This window comes from Patiria miniata, unplaced genomic scaffold (assembly GCF_015706575.1).
Source record: "Patiria miniata isolate m_02_andy unplaced genomic scaffold, ASM1570657v1 HiC_scaffold_1, whole genome shotgun sequence".
Classification (NCBI taxonomy): domain Eukaryota; kingdom Metazoa; phylum Echinodermata; class Asteroidea; order Valvatida; family Asterinidae; genus Patiria; species Patiria miniata.
This window is the reverse complement of record NW_024037047.1, coordinates 10,267,337-10,283,251: the sequence shown is the minus strand read 5'-3', so window position 1 is coordinate 10,283,251 and position 15,915 is coordinate 10,267,337. Positions and strand designations below refer to the sequence as shown.

Below are 15,915 nucleotides of genomic sequence, written 5' to 3'. Positions count from 1 at the left end.
ATATAAGAAGAAACAGGGCAGTTTACATACATTGGGGAATTGTAAGGTCAGGGAACCAGTCTAGCTGGCTTGTACCCGTTCATAGGTGTGTAATTGATTGCAAACAAGTGCGATGGTCAGTTGGGGCCAGTATTTGAAAAAAGCCAGTTTTTTCCAACGCTGATCGGCCGATCGGCGTTGGAAATTGATACAACAATAGCACTTTTCTTGAAAATGACAGTATACCAGGTGCCATGATTTTACAGGATGCTTTACACTGTCATTCACTAACAGTCTAGCAAGGTATTTCAAAATGATTTGGTAGTTTTATTTTTTGATGTTTGCAAATGTTGTATTTTCCCTTTAAGAGCTATTTCAACTGTGCTATATATAGCCAAATCTTGATATATATCACAGTTGATTTTTTTTGCAATTTTTGAAGGTTTAAAGGTCTTTGTATTGTAACTTCCGGTCTGATGACGTAATCAATTTTTTTTGCGCACAGGTGTTGTCTGCATTAAGGTCATCACGTACATTAATTTTGAAGCGATTACCGCAAATTTCGCCACAGACATCAACTGAAAATGCGTTTTGGACGTTTTTTAACCTGCCGCTAGAGGGCGCTCGAACTGTTCATGGCGTCACTCATCATTTTTTTGAAAAGGTCAATTTTACCACAGCCTAACATCGTTGAAAGCAAGTTCATATCTTTTTCCACTTTCAAATTATAAGGCACTTCCGGTTTCGACCGAAGATCATGTATTATCATGTCGATTCCCGCAAAATTCAAGTTCCGGTCTCGCACGGTTGATTTTATATTGAATTTCAAAGATTAATTTTTTTTTTTTTGAAGTGATGTCACGTGACCAGTGATGACGTCATAATGACGTTAATTGCAAAAAAGCACATCTTCAGTGGGTTGTGCATTCATGTATTGACAATTGAAGTTCATATGTGTTCATTTTGACAAACAGTTCTGGAAACGAATGTGTCTAGAATAAAAAAAAATAATAGTAAACCCTTACAAAAACAATAGATGTTGGGCTAAAAGCCCAACACCTAACAATAATTATTAGATGTTGGGCCTTGAGCCCAAAACCTATTGTTATTGTAAGAATTTACTATTTTTAGGTGTTAAACCTATTGTTTTTGTAAAAGTTCACTATTTTTTTTTTTTATTCTCCAAGACACAATTCTTCTCCAGAACTGTTTGAAAAAATGGAAACATATATGAACTTCATTTGTCAATACATGAATGCACAATCTACTGAAGATGTGCTTTTTTGTAATTACGTCGTTATGACGTCATCGCGGGTCATGTGACGTCACTTCATTGTTTAATAAATGTAATCTTTGAAATTCCATATAAAATCAACCGTGAGAGACCGGAACCTGAAATTTGCGGGAATCGACATGTTAATACATGATCTTCATTTTATCTTGTGCGCTTAAAATCACGTGACCCTTCCTTCCAGTCAAAACCGGAAATTCCTAATAATTTAAAAGTGGAAAAAGATATGAACTTGCTTTTAACGATTTAAGTGTCTGCCTGGATTGACCTTTCAAAAAAAATAATGGGTGATGCCATGAAGTGTTGGAGCGCCCTCTAGCGGCAGGTTAAAAAATGTCAAAAACGCATTTTCACTTGATGTCTGTGGCGAAGTTTGCGGTAATCGCTTCAAAATTAATGTACATGACGACTATAATGCAGACAACACCTGTGCGCGAAAAAAAATTGATTACGTCATCAGACCGGAAGTTAAAAAGACCTTTAAACCTTAAAAAATTGCTAGAAAATATACCGTGATAGATATAATCAAGATTTGGCTGTATATAGCACAGTTAAAATAGCTCTTGAACTTTCTGGTAATGACGTCATAATGACGTCATCAAGTATCGTATTACAAGCAATCAAAGATTTCTAGATTTAATCTTTGAAAATCAATATAAAATCAACTGCTACAGATTTGATTTTGTTTTTATGGCAATCGATACAATATTGCAGGGTCTTTAATTTTTGGTATTAAGTGCAAAATCACGTGACCCTTCCTTCCGGTCGAAACCGGAAGTGTCTTATTATTTGAAATTGGCAGGAGATGCGAACTTGCTTTCAATGATGTGAGTGTCTGCCTAGGCAGTACTGTACAAATTTTTTACAGGTGACGTCATCAAATATTAGAGCACCCTCTGGCGGCATGTTGAAAAAGTCAAACATGGATTTTAACATGCATATTTTGAGTTGATGTGTGTGGCAAAGTCTTCGGTAATCCATGGCCAAACACCGTGTGGTTGTTCCTACAACCTAGTTCTCCTCAGCAAATTTGTTTCCGGAACTGTTTATCAAAATGAAAACATCAACAACTTCAATTGTCAATACATGAATGCACAATCCACTAAAGATGTGCTTTTTTGTAAGTACGTCATTATGACGTCATCACGGGTTACGTGACCTCACTTGAAAGTTAAATAAATGTAATCTTTGAAATTCCATATAAAATCAACCGTGACAGACCGGAACTTGAATTTTACGGGAATCGACGTGATAATACATGCTCTTCATTTTATCTTGTGCGCGTAAAATTCCCCAATTATGTAAAGTACTTACCTGCAATATAATTGGAATTATATGAGACAATGGAGGAGAGACTCAACCTGTAGATTGTTTCTCGTATTGCAATCTGATCCACCCTTAGAAGCTAATAGAACGTACCTCATTAGCATAACAAAAGGTCCTTCCCCGGCGTGGTAGTGAAGCTGCGTTCTCCCAGGGTATCTGTGTCTTTTTGAAGCTAGTAGTAAGGTAACGGTAGTAAGGTAAACCTCATCGGAAACCAACCAGAATTACTCGGGCGGGTTATCTGCAGTAAGAAAATGAAGAAAAAAGGTAGGGAGGTTGAGTCTCTCCTCCATTGTCTCATATAATTCCAATTATATTGCAGGTAAGTACTTTACATCATTGGGGAATTATATTTCGCCAACTCCGGAGAGACTTACCCTGTAGACTTTAAAGCTGTTGTGTTGCCGATGACAGCACAGCACCTCCAAAGTCTGACAGAGGGAGTTGTCTGTGGTAGAAATTGGCAAAGGTAGAGGCTGATGACCAGTCTGCTGTTTTTAAAATTTCACTTGTGGAGACCCCAGCTCGAGCTGCGGCTGAAGTACTTGCACTTCTTGTTGAGTGGGCCTGAAACTGTGATGTATCAATGCCAGACTGAGACATTAAGTCTTTAAACCATCTAGAAATTGTTGAGGGGACCACTGGATGGAATGGCTTTGAATGGGAGAGGAAAAGCTGGGTCATCCTAGAAGAACCAGTACCTCTGTGATGTCGGGTTCTCTGAAGATACTCTTCTAAAGAACGAACTGGGCAGAGGTTTCTGACCGGCTGGAACTTGGAAATCTCAATTTGATGGAAGGGCTTACTGACAGAAACACACTTTGATGGCTTGACAAGGCGAAAACGGTATTTTCCATCAGATGATCGAGTCATGTTATCGACGTCAATAGCTGTCAAGGAAGCTCGGCGACTGGCAGTTACAAGTGCAAGCAGCATGGCTAACTTGAGGGTTAACTGCCTCAAGGACAAATGGCGATTGTCGGGGAGAGACTTGATGAATCTAAGGACCTTCCCAATGTCCCATGTGCTGTTGTACTTCGGTCTTGGAGGGCGAAGTCCAAAAATACCTTTAAAGAATCGTTTCACTAAACGATGTTGACCCATAGGCAAATTATCAATTAAGTAGTGAGCTGATGAAATCGCAGAACGATAGCCATTAATGGTTCTGTAGGACAGACCTTCATCAAACAACTGCTCAAGAAACTCTAAGAAATCAGCTACAGGGGTGTGAACTGGATCAAGTTTCCTCTGTAAACACCAGCTTGCCCACCGTCTCCATGCTGAGTTATACTGTGCATTGGACTGTGGTCTCCAAGAAGCAAGGATTGTGGCTGACACTGTCTGTGAAAGTCCCTCTGAAGAGAGATTTGCCCTGATAACTTCCATGCGGCCAGTTGGAGGTGGCCTATGAGTGGATGAACTTGTGACCGATTGTGGGGAAGCTGAAGGAGATCTGTTCTCCGTGGGAGGAGCAGTGGCATGTCTATTGCTAGTTCCAGCAGCATGGGGTACCAAGCTTGAGTCTTCCATACTGGAGCGACAAGAATAACTGTAGCTTCCTCCCTGCGGATCTTTTGAAGGATTCTCAGAAGAAGTGAAAACGGAGGAAAGGCATAGCCGTTTACATCCTTCCAGTTTAGAAGAAGAGCATTGACCCTCCAAGCCATGGGGTCTGGCTGCCATGAAACGAACATTTCTAGTTGTGTATTCAGGCGAGACGCAAAGAGGTCTACCGATGGGACAAAATGTAGGGCATCCATGATGCTGCGGAAGACTTCTGGGAGGAGTTGCCATTCCGCCCGATCGTCGAACACTCGTGACATCCTGTCTGCTGTGATGTTCTGAGACCCCGGTATATGTGGAGCTGCTAGAGTGATGTTTCTCTTGAGACACCATACCCAGATCTTGACAGCTAGTCGAGACATTGGAACCGAGTGAGTCCCTCCTTGGTGGTTGATATATGCAATGGCTGTTGAACTGTCCATCTGAAGAAGAACATGGATGTCCCGCCTCTCTGCGAGGAAAGATCGGATGGCATACCAAACTGCTAACAGTTCGAGGTAGTTGATATGATGTTGTTGTTCTAGAGTTGTCCAACGGCCGCCTATCGTGGAGTGAAGACAAGCTCCCCATCCCGACATAGAAGCGTCCGTTTGAAGGGTCAAATCTGGCGTCGGATGAAGAAAATGCCGACCGTTCCATGCATGAAGACATTGCACCCATGTTCGCAGCTCCTCCAGGGAAGCTTGTGAAAGGGTGACAGCTGATTCGTAACTGTTCTCCCTGCGGAGGGCGAAGATTTTGTCCTCCTGAAGACTGCGGTAGAAGATCTGGGCTTGAAAAACTGCCAGAATTGTGGACGATAACCTGCCGATGAGGCTTGAGAGTTGTCGAACTGTGACAGTTTCCGCATCCAAAATCTCTTGGCAGTGGCTGATTATCTTTACGATCTTCTCCTGGTTCAGAGAGAGAGTCATGGATGAAGAGTTGATAAGAAAACCAAGGTATGTTAAATTCTGAGTAGGGACAAGAATGGATTTCTCTATGTTGATAATGAAACCCAAATCTTGAAGGAGACTGGTTGTCACTTGAGTATTTGACACACATCCCTCGTAGGAAGACTCGAGGATAAGGATATCATCCAGGTAAAAAATACAACGAATACCACGTTGTCTGAGGTGGAAGGCAAGTGGTTTAAGTATCTTAGTAAAGGTACGGGGCGCACTACACAATCCGAAAGGAAGACAAGTAAACTCATAAATGACCTTGTTCCAGAAAAAACGGAGAAATTTCCTATGTTCAGAATTAATAGGAACTGAAAAATAAGCATCTTTCAGGTCTATTTTACACATCCAATCCCCCTGCACTAAGAGATCTTTCACTGAAGAAATGTTTTCCATCTTGAAATGATGGTACGAAATAAACCTATTCAAAGGTCTTAAATTAATCACTGGACGGAGATCCCCAGAAGACTTAGGAACCATGAACAAAGTAGAAATAAATTGTCCCTGAACGGGTTGAACTACTGAAACTGCACCTTTATCGAGCATCTTCTGTATCTCGAGGTTAAAAATTGAAGCGTGTTCCTCGGACTGAGCCCGGGTTACAGGAACAAAAGACTGAACCGGTGTAGATGTCAAACTGATACAGTAACCATCCACGGCTTGAAGAACCTAAGGGTCATGAGTCAACTTCAACCAGTTGTGAGAAAAATATTTCAAACGACCAGCAGGGGGTACAGAAAATGCTGGAGAGACACCAGTGATGGGCATAAACAGCTGGGCATCTAGTTTTTTGAACTAGACTTATCTGTAGTGGCGTAGGCCATCTTGGGATTTCGCGATCTTGGGAAATCCTTGAACTGTTGGTAATTCCTACCTGGGAAGCGATTGTAGGCACCCCGCGATGGGCAACGCTCTCTGAACGACCTGGAGGCCAGTTGATAAGGCGTGAAACGTCTATCCTTAGAAGGGTTAGACTGCTGAGAATTTCCGCCTGTGCCTGTGACTTTGGAGGCCAATTTGGTGACCTTTTCTGTCTCCTCAATGTCCTTCATCAAGGATGATCCGAAGAGTTCACCTAACGAAGGAGGGTTCTTCTTGAGGACATCAAACTTGCGGCCGACAATGTCATCAAATGCATGTTGTCTCGCCAAGGCGAGCCCTTGACTGCCAGAGCCGAGTAAAATAATGGCCGACGAAAGATGATCCTACACAAGTTCCTTAGGAACTTCATTGGGGCACTCGTCATCTGTAACTGCGTCAAAAAGGCGTAGCAAGGGTTTGACTGCCTCGAGGATATGAGTATGGGAAGCTCTCAACTTCTCATCACTGTTAATGGTTGAGGAATTTACCTGTTTGAACACCTTCTTCAAACCAGACAGAAGTTCCGGGGCGGAAAAGAATTTTCCCTGGCCCGGCGGGACGTTGTACGGTGAAATTTCCTCTTTATAATCGTCGGAGGACAACTTGTGTGTTCTCAGTTCTTCCCACCATGAAATCACCTTCTCTGAGATAGCATTTATACCTGTGTCTTTCTTGTGAGGAAGGCGAAAGGGCTCTCTACCGGCAGTAGAAACTGCGGAAAAGGAGGACTCAGACTCGTCGTCACTAACATTGACTATTTCAAGATGGCCGCCGTCATCAGCCGCAGCAGCAGGAGGGCGCTGTGCATGTGAGCCAGGGGCCGTCAGAGTTGGAGTGCTAGCGGGAGGCTGCTCCAAGAGACCACTGTAAATCGGCTGCGGAAAATACTGGACAGGGATGCCCCACTGATTGGCATCGTTGATGGGCCAGGGCCACCAGGGGTTCCCCAGGGAGCTGATGGTGGCTGAGGGTACCAGTAGCCCGACTGAGCGGGGAACTGTGTAAAGTGCGGTTGAGCTGTAGTCGGTGGGCGTGGCGCACCAGGGCCAGTACCAGACGGAGCTGACGTACTAGGCCGCGGATCTGTTGCACTTGCAGGGGGCTTTGGGCATGGAGACCCGCCGTCCAAAAAGCCGTCAGCCCACTGAGGAGCCTTGGCTTGATCCGCCAAATTTACCCCCGACGGGGAAATTTCTCTAGCTGCCACAGCTAAGATGTCTTCTGCAGGCGAAGGGGGTTTCTCATCGTCAGGGAGTCGAGACACCGTGCATGGAGCTGAAGGAAAACTCAGACGAGACTTCGGCATGATGGAGTAAATCCTTGTAATTTATCACGGAAAGTTGTCGTTTAGAACGCGAGCAAGATAAAAGCGTGTGGATAGACTGCGACACAAAAAAACAAAGACACAGATACCCTGGGAGAACGCAGCTTCACTACCATGCCGGGGAAGGACCTTTTGTTATGCTAATGAGGTACGTTCTATTAGCTTCTAAGGGTGGATCAGATTGCAATACGAGAAACAATCTACAGGGTGAGTCTCTCCGGAGTTGGCGAAATATAATCACGTGACCCTTCCTTCCTGTTGAAACCGGAAGTGCCTAATAATTTGAAAGTGGAAGAAGATATGAATTCGCTTTTAACGATGTAAGTGTCTGACTGGATTGACCTTTCAAAAAAAATGATGGGTGACGCCATGAAGTGTTGGAGCGCCCTCTAGCGGCAGGTTAAAAAACGTCAAAAACGCATTTTCACTTGATGTCTGTGGCGAAGTTTGCGGTAATCGCTTCAAAATTAATGTACATGATGACCATAATGCAGACAAGACCTCCACGCAAAAAAAAATTGATTACGTCATCAGATCGGAAGTTACAGTAAAACAATCTTTAAACCTTAAACAATTGCTAAAAAATCAACCGTGAGAGATTTAATCAAGATGTGGCTATATATAGCACAGTAAATATAGCTCTGGAGGTTTTTGGTAATGACGTCACAATGACGTCATCAAGTATCGTATTACAAGCAATCAAAGATTTCTAGATTTAATCTTTGCAAATCAATGTACATGTAAAATCAACTGCTACAGATTTGATTTTGTTCTGTATGGCAATCAATACAATATTGCAGGGTCTTCATTTTCGGTATTAAGTGTGAAATCACGTGACCCCTCCTTCCGGTCAAAACCAGAAGTGCCTTATAATTTGAAATTGGCAAAAGATACGAACTCGCTTTCAATGATGTGAATGTCTGCCTTGGCTGTACTTTAGAAACATATTACAGGTGACGTCATAAAATGTTGGAGCGCCCTCTAGCGGCAGATTAAAAAACGTCAAAAATTTTGTGGTTATCGCTTTCAAACTTAATATACATGATGAACTTAATGCAGAAAAGACCTGTGCGCGAAAAAAAATTGATTACGTCATCATACCGGAAGTTATAAAGAAAAGGCCTTTAAACCTTAAACAATTGCTAAAACATCAACTGTGACAGATATAATCAAGATGTGGCTATACATTGTATATAGTACAGTTAATATAGCTCTGGAGGTTTCTGGCCATGACGTCACAATGACGTCATCAAGTGTCATTTACAAGCAAATAAAGATTTCCATAATTAATCTTTAAAAATCCATATAAAATCAACTGCTACAGATTTGATTTTGTTTTTTATTACAATCGATACAATATTGCAGGGTCTTCATGTTCGGTATTAAGTGCAAAATCATGTGATCCTTCCAAACCGGAAGTGCCTTATAATTTGAAATTGGCAAAAGATGTGCACTTGCTTTCAACGATGTGAATTTCTGCCTAGGCTATACTTTACACAAATATTACATGTGACGTCATAAAATGTGACAGCGCCCTCTAGCGGCATGTTGACTAAATAAAACATGGATTAAAACATGCATTTTGAGTTGATGTGTTTTGAAAAGTTTGCGGTAGTCCATGGCCTAGCTGGAGTTACCCAGCACTAAATTTTATCATTGGGTTGTCATTTAGGGCTGGAGGAAGCTTTTCACGCGAACCAGCAGAGTTGGCAGGTCCCAAAAAAAATTTGATTGTCCCTGTTACAAACTAATTTCAACTGGAACTCACCCAAACCTTGTCTGGAATAACCATTACACAGGTCCTTGAAGTAAACAAGTCAGGTGTGTTTACAAACACAAATGCCCCACAACCGTGACTGTTTCCATGACATAACACCACTCTAACATCAAATTACATGTACCTTGGTCAAATGGAACGTTCATTGACAGCATTAGTGTCTTCTGTAGGTTTTATATGGATTAATCCCTAATCCCTATGATCTCAGAATAAATACAAGATTTCTATTGTTTTAGCCACTGTGACCTTGACCCTTGACCTTTCGACCCCCAATGCGATAGGCTCCTTAGGATTGCCAAGGACAATCCACAAACCAAATTTGAAGTTCATATGTAAAGTATATCTCAAGTTATCGCGCTGACAAAATTTCTTTTGTTTTTGCCACTGTGACCTTGACCCTTGACCTTTTGGCCCCAAATGCAAAAGGCTTCTTAGGATTGCCAAGGACAATCCACAAACCAAATTTGAAGTTCATATGTAAAGTATATCTCAAGTTATCGCGCTGACAAAATTTCTATTGTTTCAGCCACTGTGACCTTGACCCTTGACCTTTCGGCCCCAAATGCAATAGGCTTCTTAGGATTACCAAGAACAATACACAAACCAAATTTGAAGTTCATATGTAAAGTATTTCTCAAGTTATCGCGCTGACAAAATTTCTTTTGTTTTAGTCACTGTGACCTTGACCCTTGACCTTTTGGCCCGTAATGTAAAAGGCTTCTTAGAATTGCCAAGGACAATCCACAAACCAAATTTGAAGTTCATATGTAAAGTATTTCTCAAGTTATCGCGCTGACAAAATTTCTATTGTTTCAGCCACTGTGACCTTGACCCTTGACCTTTCTGCCCCAAATGCAAAAGGCTTCTAAGGATTACCAAGGACAATCCACAAACCAAATTTGAAGTTCATATGTTAAGTATTTCTCAAGTTATCGCGCTGACAAAATTTCTATTGTTTCAGCCACTGTGACCTTGACCCTTGACCTTTCGGCCCCAAATGCAAAAGGCTTCTTAGGATTACCAAGGACAATCCACAAACCAAATTTGAAGTTCATATGTTAAGTATTTCTCAAGTTATCGCGCTGACAAGATTTGTCCGGACACACACACCCACACACCCACCCACACACACTTGTTTCACATGACTAGTGTGGACTTTCCATTGCTTTCGTGTAGTTAAGAAAAACCTGTGAAAAAACTAATTTTTCTCAAACTGTGAAAACTCTTTCAACCCAATTTTTTTTCTATGATTCCCTTTAGTGTTTCTCTTCATTCTGCTACAGATAAACCTAACCCAAAAATGCCTCTAAACCTGTTTTCCAGAAATGGGGAAACACTGTGTGGACGTGGGCAAGTCCACACAACGTCGGTGCTACCTACATCATGTGGACGTCTTTTGTTCGGAAGTCCACACTGCGTATGTAAGACAAGCTCACCCACACACACACCCACACACCCACCCACCCACCCACGGAAGGACAAGGCGGAAACAGTATGCCCCTTCGGCTTCGCCGCGGGGCATAAAAAACGATCCACGATGAAGATTCAGCCTACAATTGCAGTGAAAAAAACGAGGCATAAACCGACAACCGTGCGGTCATTGCGAGGCCCGCAATTGGAATTGTGCACAGCGCGTTTACCAGTTCGTTCTTGCCGGCTGCGCTGGCTGATGGCGCATGACGTCACTAATGCGGAAGCGGAATACCCGACGACTGTTGAGGTTTACCACTCGCATCATAGCTGCGATAGTGGATGGCAACCAAAGTTTGCCGGTTATCGTGCATGAAACAGTTGTCGGGTAATCCGCTTCCGCGTGACGTCATGCGCCATCAGCCAGCGCAGCCGGCAAGAACGAACTGGTAAACGCGCTGTGCACAAATCCAATTGCGGGCCTCGCCATGAACGCACGGTTGTCGGTTTATGCCTCGTTTTTTCACTGCAATTGTAGGCTGAATCTTCATCGCGGATCGTTTTTTTCACTTCAAGGACCTGTGTAATGGTTACTCCAGGCAAGGTTTGGGTGAGTTCCAGTTGAAATTAGTGTGTAACAGGGACAAAATTGCCCATTTTTGAATTTTTTTTAGACCTGCCAACTCTGCTGGGAGTGCTGGTTCGCGTGAAAAGCTTCCTCCAGCCCCCGGACAACCCAATGATAAAATTTAGGGCTGGGTAACTCAAGCTATCCATGTCCCAATACCGTGTGGTTGTTCCTACAACCTCTAGTTTATAATATTGTTGCATTCCCGCAAATTGCGTAGTTTACTTCTTTCCCAACCAATCCATTCCAATCCATGCACAGCGTAATGCTTGCAGCGATCCTGTGTGCCCTCACACAGCGCGAAGCTTTACCACGAAGTCTTAGACACACGTAGAAGTGTGCAGCACATTGTACAGTACGCTATTGTATAGCCCGCAATGCATGTAGCACTCACAGCTATTGAACATGTACCGCCATGGGACATGTACTTAGGACTTAGCCATTTTCCCTCCACCTTTCCCCGGAGTCGATGCGAATTCCCCTCACACACCTTACCTCGCATCCAACCCACATTGACCCCGAGCATTTAGCGAATGTGGCTCGCTAAAACCTACCCGTGTATTCACCCCTTAGTGAACCCGTACACCCCAGCGAGTGTGTCCCGCTAACCCACTGGCCGAGACCTACGGTAGCTAGAGGTCAGGTTACGTCCTTCATCTCATAGTTTTACTCCATAGCATTAGTGTGTAGATTCTTACCTAGTCTAGAGACTAAGTCTTGTACACAAACCTATGTACCGAAAAGTTATTCCCTTTCCCTTGAGGATTAGTATCCCGTAAGGCACCCACGAGTGATCCTACTTCGCCCGCTAACCACTGCTCTCGGACTTTCTTCCAGTAGAATGTCTAAGTCAGTCGTGTACAAATCTCCCATAGAGAACTTTCCCCATGCCTTTGTACACGGATGCATTATTCATTACTACCAGAATCCAATGCTCCCATTGGCTAAGACGCGCACCCAAAAGTCTATATAAAGCGCGCAGAAATGGCAGTTCTGGTCATTGTTGTACTGGGCTCTCACCCAGTAGATTCTTGAGCTGAGCTCTGACCTACACAGAGCTCCCGCACGTATGATGCATTAGATTGTTGATCTGGGCTCTGACCCCGACAGAGTTCCTGACATGTACTAGCCTTGACCAAGGCTATCAGCTTGTTCTCATACGAGCTTGTTCCCGCTACCGCACACCGCGCGCGCCGCGACGCGACACAATCACTAGTTGTACTATACCGTTAGCCTCAACGACCCTTGCGTGTGCTTTGTGTGCATGTATTGTACGTACGCCCCACACACACTTCCGCAAACAGCCGTACAATAAGTCGAAGCGCAAGATAGCCTTGACGCAACCGTGGCGAATTCCTTATGTGTTTCTTTATAGTTTCGACCGAAATTGGCCGAAAATTTCTGATGCGCATATATTACACGATATCCAATCAAAGCCCGTAAACTTTGACCTGCGACATACATATTCATGACCCACAAATAACGGTATACACCACGTACATGTACATGTACATGTATGTTCACTCAAACCATGGTATGTCCAGGTATTTCAATCCCATTTTAAACCATTTCTCCAGTTGTATTACAAACAAATGAAACATGCCGCTATATGAGTGAACAATTTGTTCAAAATGATACTATTTCCAATGTATTGCGAATTGGACAGTTCAAGACAGTCCGCCGACGTTTTGTCGGTGCAACAGCGTACATTATCACGCCGCTACCTGCCCGTGCTATTCTGACAGCGAATGTAGGGAACAGGTCAACTCGGACCCAGGTCAAATCATACCCATTTAATCGAATGCAGGTTAACTCGTATCTATAAGCACCCGTATGAATTAACTGCAAGAAACGAGCTATTGACTTTGGGATGGAAATATACGAAACTGTCAGGTACATGGTGAAAACAAAACTCTCCCTGAATACGTACCATGTGCAAATTACATCTCATACGTACGACACATGTATTTTAACGCGTACGTATGAATCGTATATGTCGTACCTACGACATACGTACGACGTGTAAGTCGTAGATGTAAATCGCACAAGATACAAGTCGTTCTCACAAGATATGTTGCATGTACGACATAATCGACAAACAAGTCAAACATACGAGTTACAATTCATATTTTGTACACACGAGATATTAAGTCGTACTTATATACGACTTTGTCGTATGCGACAAAAGTATATCGTACCCTGTCGACTCGACTTATGCACGACATATATGTTGCACCGGCACCTGTCGACATTATGTCACATGTTTGATATGTCATACTCTGTCGACATATATGTCGTACCCTGTCGATGATATTAGTCGTACCCTGTCGAAATATGTCGTACCCTGTCGATATATTAGTCGTACATACGACATATAACTTATAAGTTGTTCATACAAGTTAAAATCAGTCTTACAGAATAAGTTTGCTGAAGGAGAGATATTTTTTTCCCATATCCCCTTGACAGCTTAGAAGAAATACCCCCCCCCCCCCCAAAAAAGTCAGCGGTAGATATACTCAATAGTGTGAGCACTTTTTTTGCCGCTGAACATGAAAGCGCAGCGTGTCCTGCATGGCGCCAGCCGGGCCGGTGCCTACAGTGGACGGCACCAACGTGGCCTCTGTGCATGGTGACATCGTTTTTGCCGGCGTGCGGTTTTGTACCGTTTGCCGTTTTTGGAAGGTCTAATTTTTCATCCTTTTTCATTTCATTTTCGACCCAAACTATGTGTAACTTTATAAATATTATTCTACTATTATTTAAGATTTTAAGGGGGTGTTTACAATAATTATTGTTACCACAGGCCGTCTGGTTTATAAACCTTTGGTCGTATTATGTAATGCAATAAATATTCATTTTTTTGTCAGCCGTTATCCAATAAGAGAAGACTATTTACCATAGCGCGTACTAATTATCATATTCGGCATACACGGTTGCGTCAAGGCTATCTTCCGCCTCGACTTACTGTATGGCTGTTTGCGGAAGTGTGTGTGGGGCGTAAGTACAACATGTACATGCACACAAAGCACACGCAAGGGTCGTTGGGGCTAACGGTATAGTACAACATTGTGTCGCTGCGCGCGCGGTGTGCGGTAGCGGGAACAAGCTCATATGGGAACAAGCTGATAGCCTTGGTCAAGGCTAGACATGTACACGTAGATTATCGAGCTGTCCGCTCACTGGCCATAGACCCATGTCAGTACACAGATAATCATGTACGCCCAAACTAAACATTGTATATAGTGCGCCCTCTATTGACCTGAGATGTAAATAATCCCGAATAAAGTATTAGTGTGTGTGTAAGATACTTGTATCTGACTCTTTATTTGATAATGTCTCTCACCCCAGAGAGACGTTACAATATTATGACTATGAATTATGAGTGTACAAAATTACCATGGTTACGTTATTTCCTCTAGGGGCACAATTGCAGAATACCCCGCCAGCGTAATTTTTATTCCTAGGAGGGTTAGGGGCAATGTCATGAATAATTCGTGTTTATCCATGAGAACGGACAATGACATCAACAGCATTGTTGTTAGTTACTCAACTAGTTACAATACATTAAAGCAATTTAAAAGAACGGTTGTCGTCGAGCTACCACACAGTAGCCTAGTGGATAGCGAGATGAGCTATGGATACAAAGATCCCTGGTTCGAATCCACGTCGTCGCTGCTCATTTCATCAGCTATTTTTCTTCTCCAAATTTATCACTGAGATAATATTAAATTAAGGGGAAAACAGAACGAGAACCTAAGTCTTGCAATGATTCAAAGGAAAAATAACCCTCCTACTTTGTCCTAGGAAAAAAAATTACGCACCCCGCCACTCACCTATCCCACCTCGTATCCGGATACGCGGAGTCACGCTTGGCCTTGGTGCTCCACCACTCTTGATCTTCACTCTTGTGGGTGTACCTACGTACGTTCGCGTACGTACACATACATGTATGTACATGTACATGTACATGAACAATGTGCAGTATCTAGTACATGATATGCAAGTCGCGTCGGGTGCCGGTGGTCGGTGTTTTTTTTTATATTTACTTTTAAAAAATATATCTATAGAGGACGCTTTGTATCATATAACATTTACAGGCAAAATCACAAGAGGGCGCTTTATCTTTATATGGGACATAAAGTACAGAAAGTCCACGACAACATGTTCTGCTCTATTTTTAAACATTTTTGTCTATTGAAGGATTTTGTTACATGTATTAAATAAAACAATCAAGTATGCATTTTCCACACTTTCCCTATATAAAACATTTATATCTTTTTAAATTATTTTGATAGAAAAAGATCCTTTGAATGAATTTGCTAGAAAGGAAACAATCAATTGGTTTTAATTTTTTTTTGGGGGGGGGTCACTTCAAAGGAGCATCGACGGTGCTTCGCTCGTACCCAGTGGCGTAGCCACCGGGGGCGTGGGGGGGGGGACCGCCCCCCATGAAACCTTGTCGCCCCCCCCCCCCCAGTCGCCCCCCCCCCCCCACTGAGATTTTGAGTTTCTAAAAAAAATTATCATTGATCTACATGACGCCATGGACCCTATTATGTACTACAATGTATCTTTTGCTTAGAAAATATTGGTTAAAGTGGTCAGAAATTGCCTCAGATAGCACCACAGAGCATTTAGAATCCAAAATTTTTCGGGGCCCTTAAGCGGGCCCCGAACCCCACGCCTATAGCTCAGAATTCTGGTAGCTGATTCAATGACTCCAACCTCGAAAACAATGTTCACAAAATTTTCTTATGCCTTTAGCTGAGAAAACCTCGAAAATTATGTTTAAATTATTATCTTTTGTGCTAAGAT

At 42.8% G+C, this 15,915-nt stretch overlaps 1 protein-coding gene across 2 annotated transcripts; it reads right to left on the bottom strand.

Annotated features, from left to right (window-relative positions):
- Positions 1-2,514: 2,514 nt before the first annotated feature.
- On the bottom strand, positions 2,515-15,187 carry LOC119722933. 2 transcript variants are annotated; one of them, XR_005270497.1, is made up of 2 exons: positions 14,934-15,187; positions 2,515-2,837 (listed from the first exon to the last, which is right to left on the bottom strand). XR_005270497.1 is itself a non-coding variant. In XM_038193345.1 (2 exons), the coding sequence occupies exon 1, from the start codon at positions 5,201-5,203 to the stop codon at positions 2,984-2,986; it is 2,220 nt and encodes a 739-aa protein (XP_038049273.1). In that variant the 5' UTR covers positions 5,204-6,443; the 3' UTR covers positions 2,532-2,837; positions 2,974-2,983. The 2 variants fall into 2 exon arrangements, 1 of the variants encoding a protein (XP_038049273.1); XM_038193345.1 differs by lacking the exon at positions 14,934-15,187 and adding an exon at positions 2,974-6,443 and having other exon boundaries at positions 2,532-2,837.
- Positions 15,188-15,915: the final 728 nt, after the last annotated feature.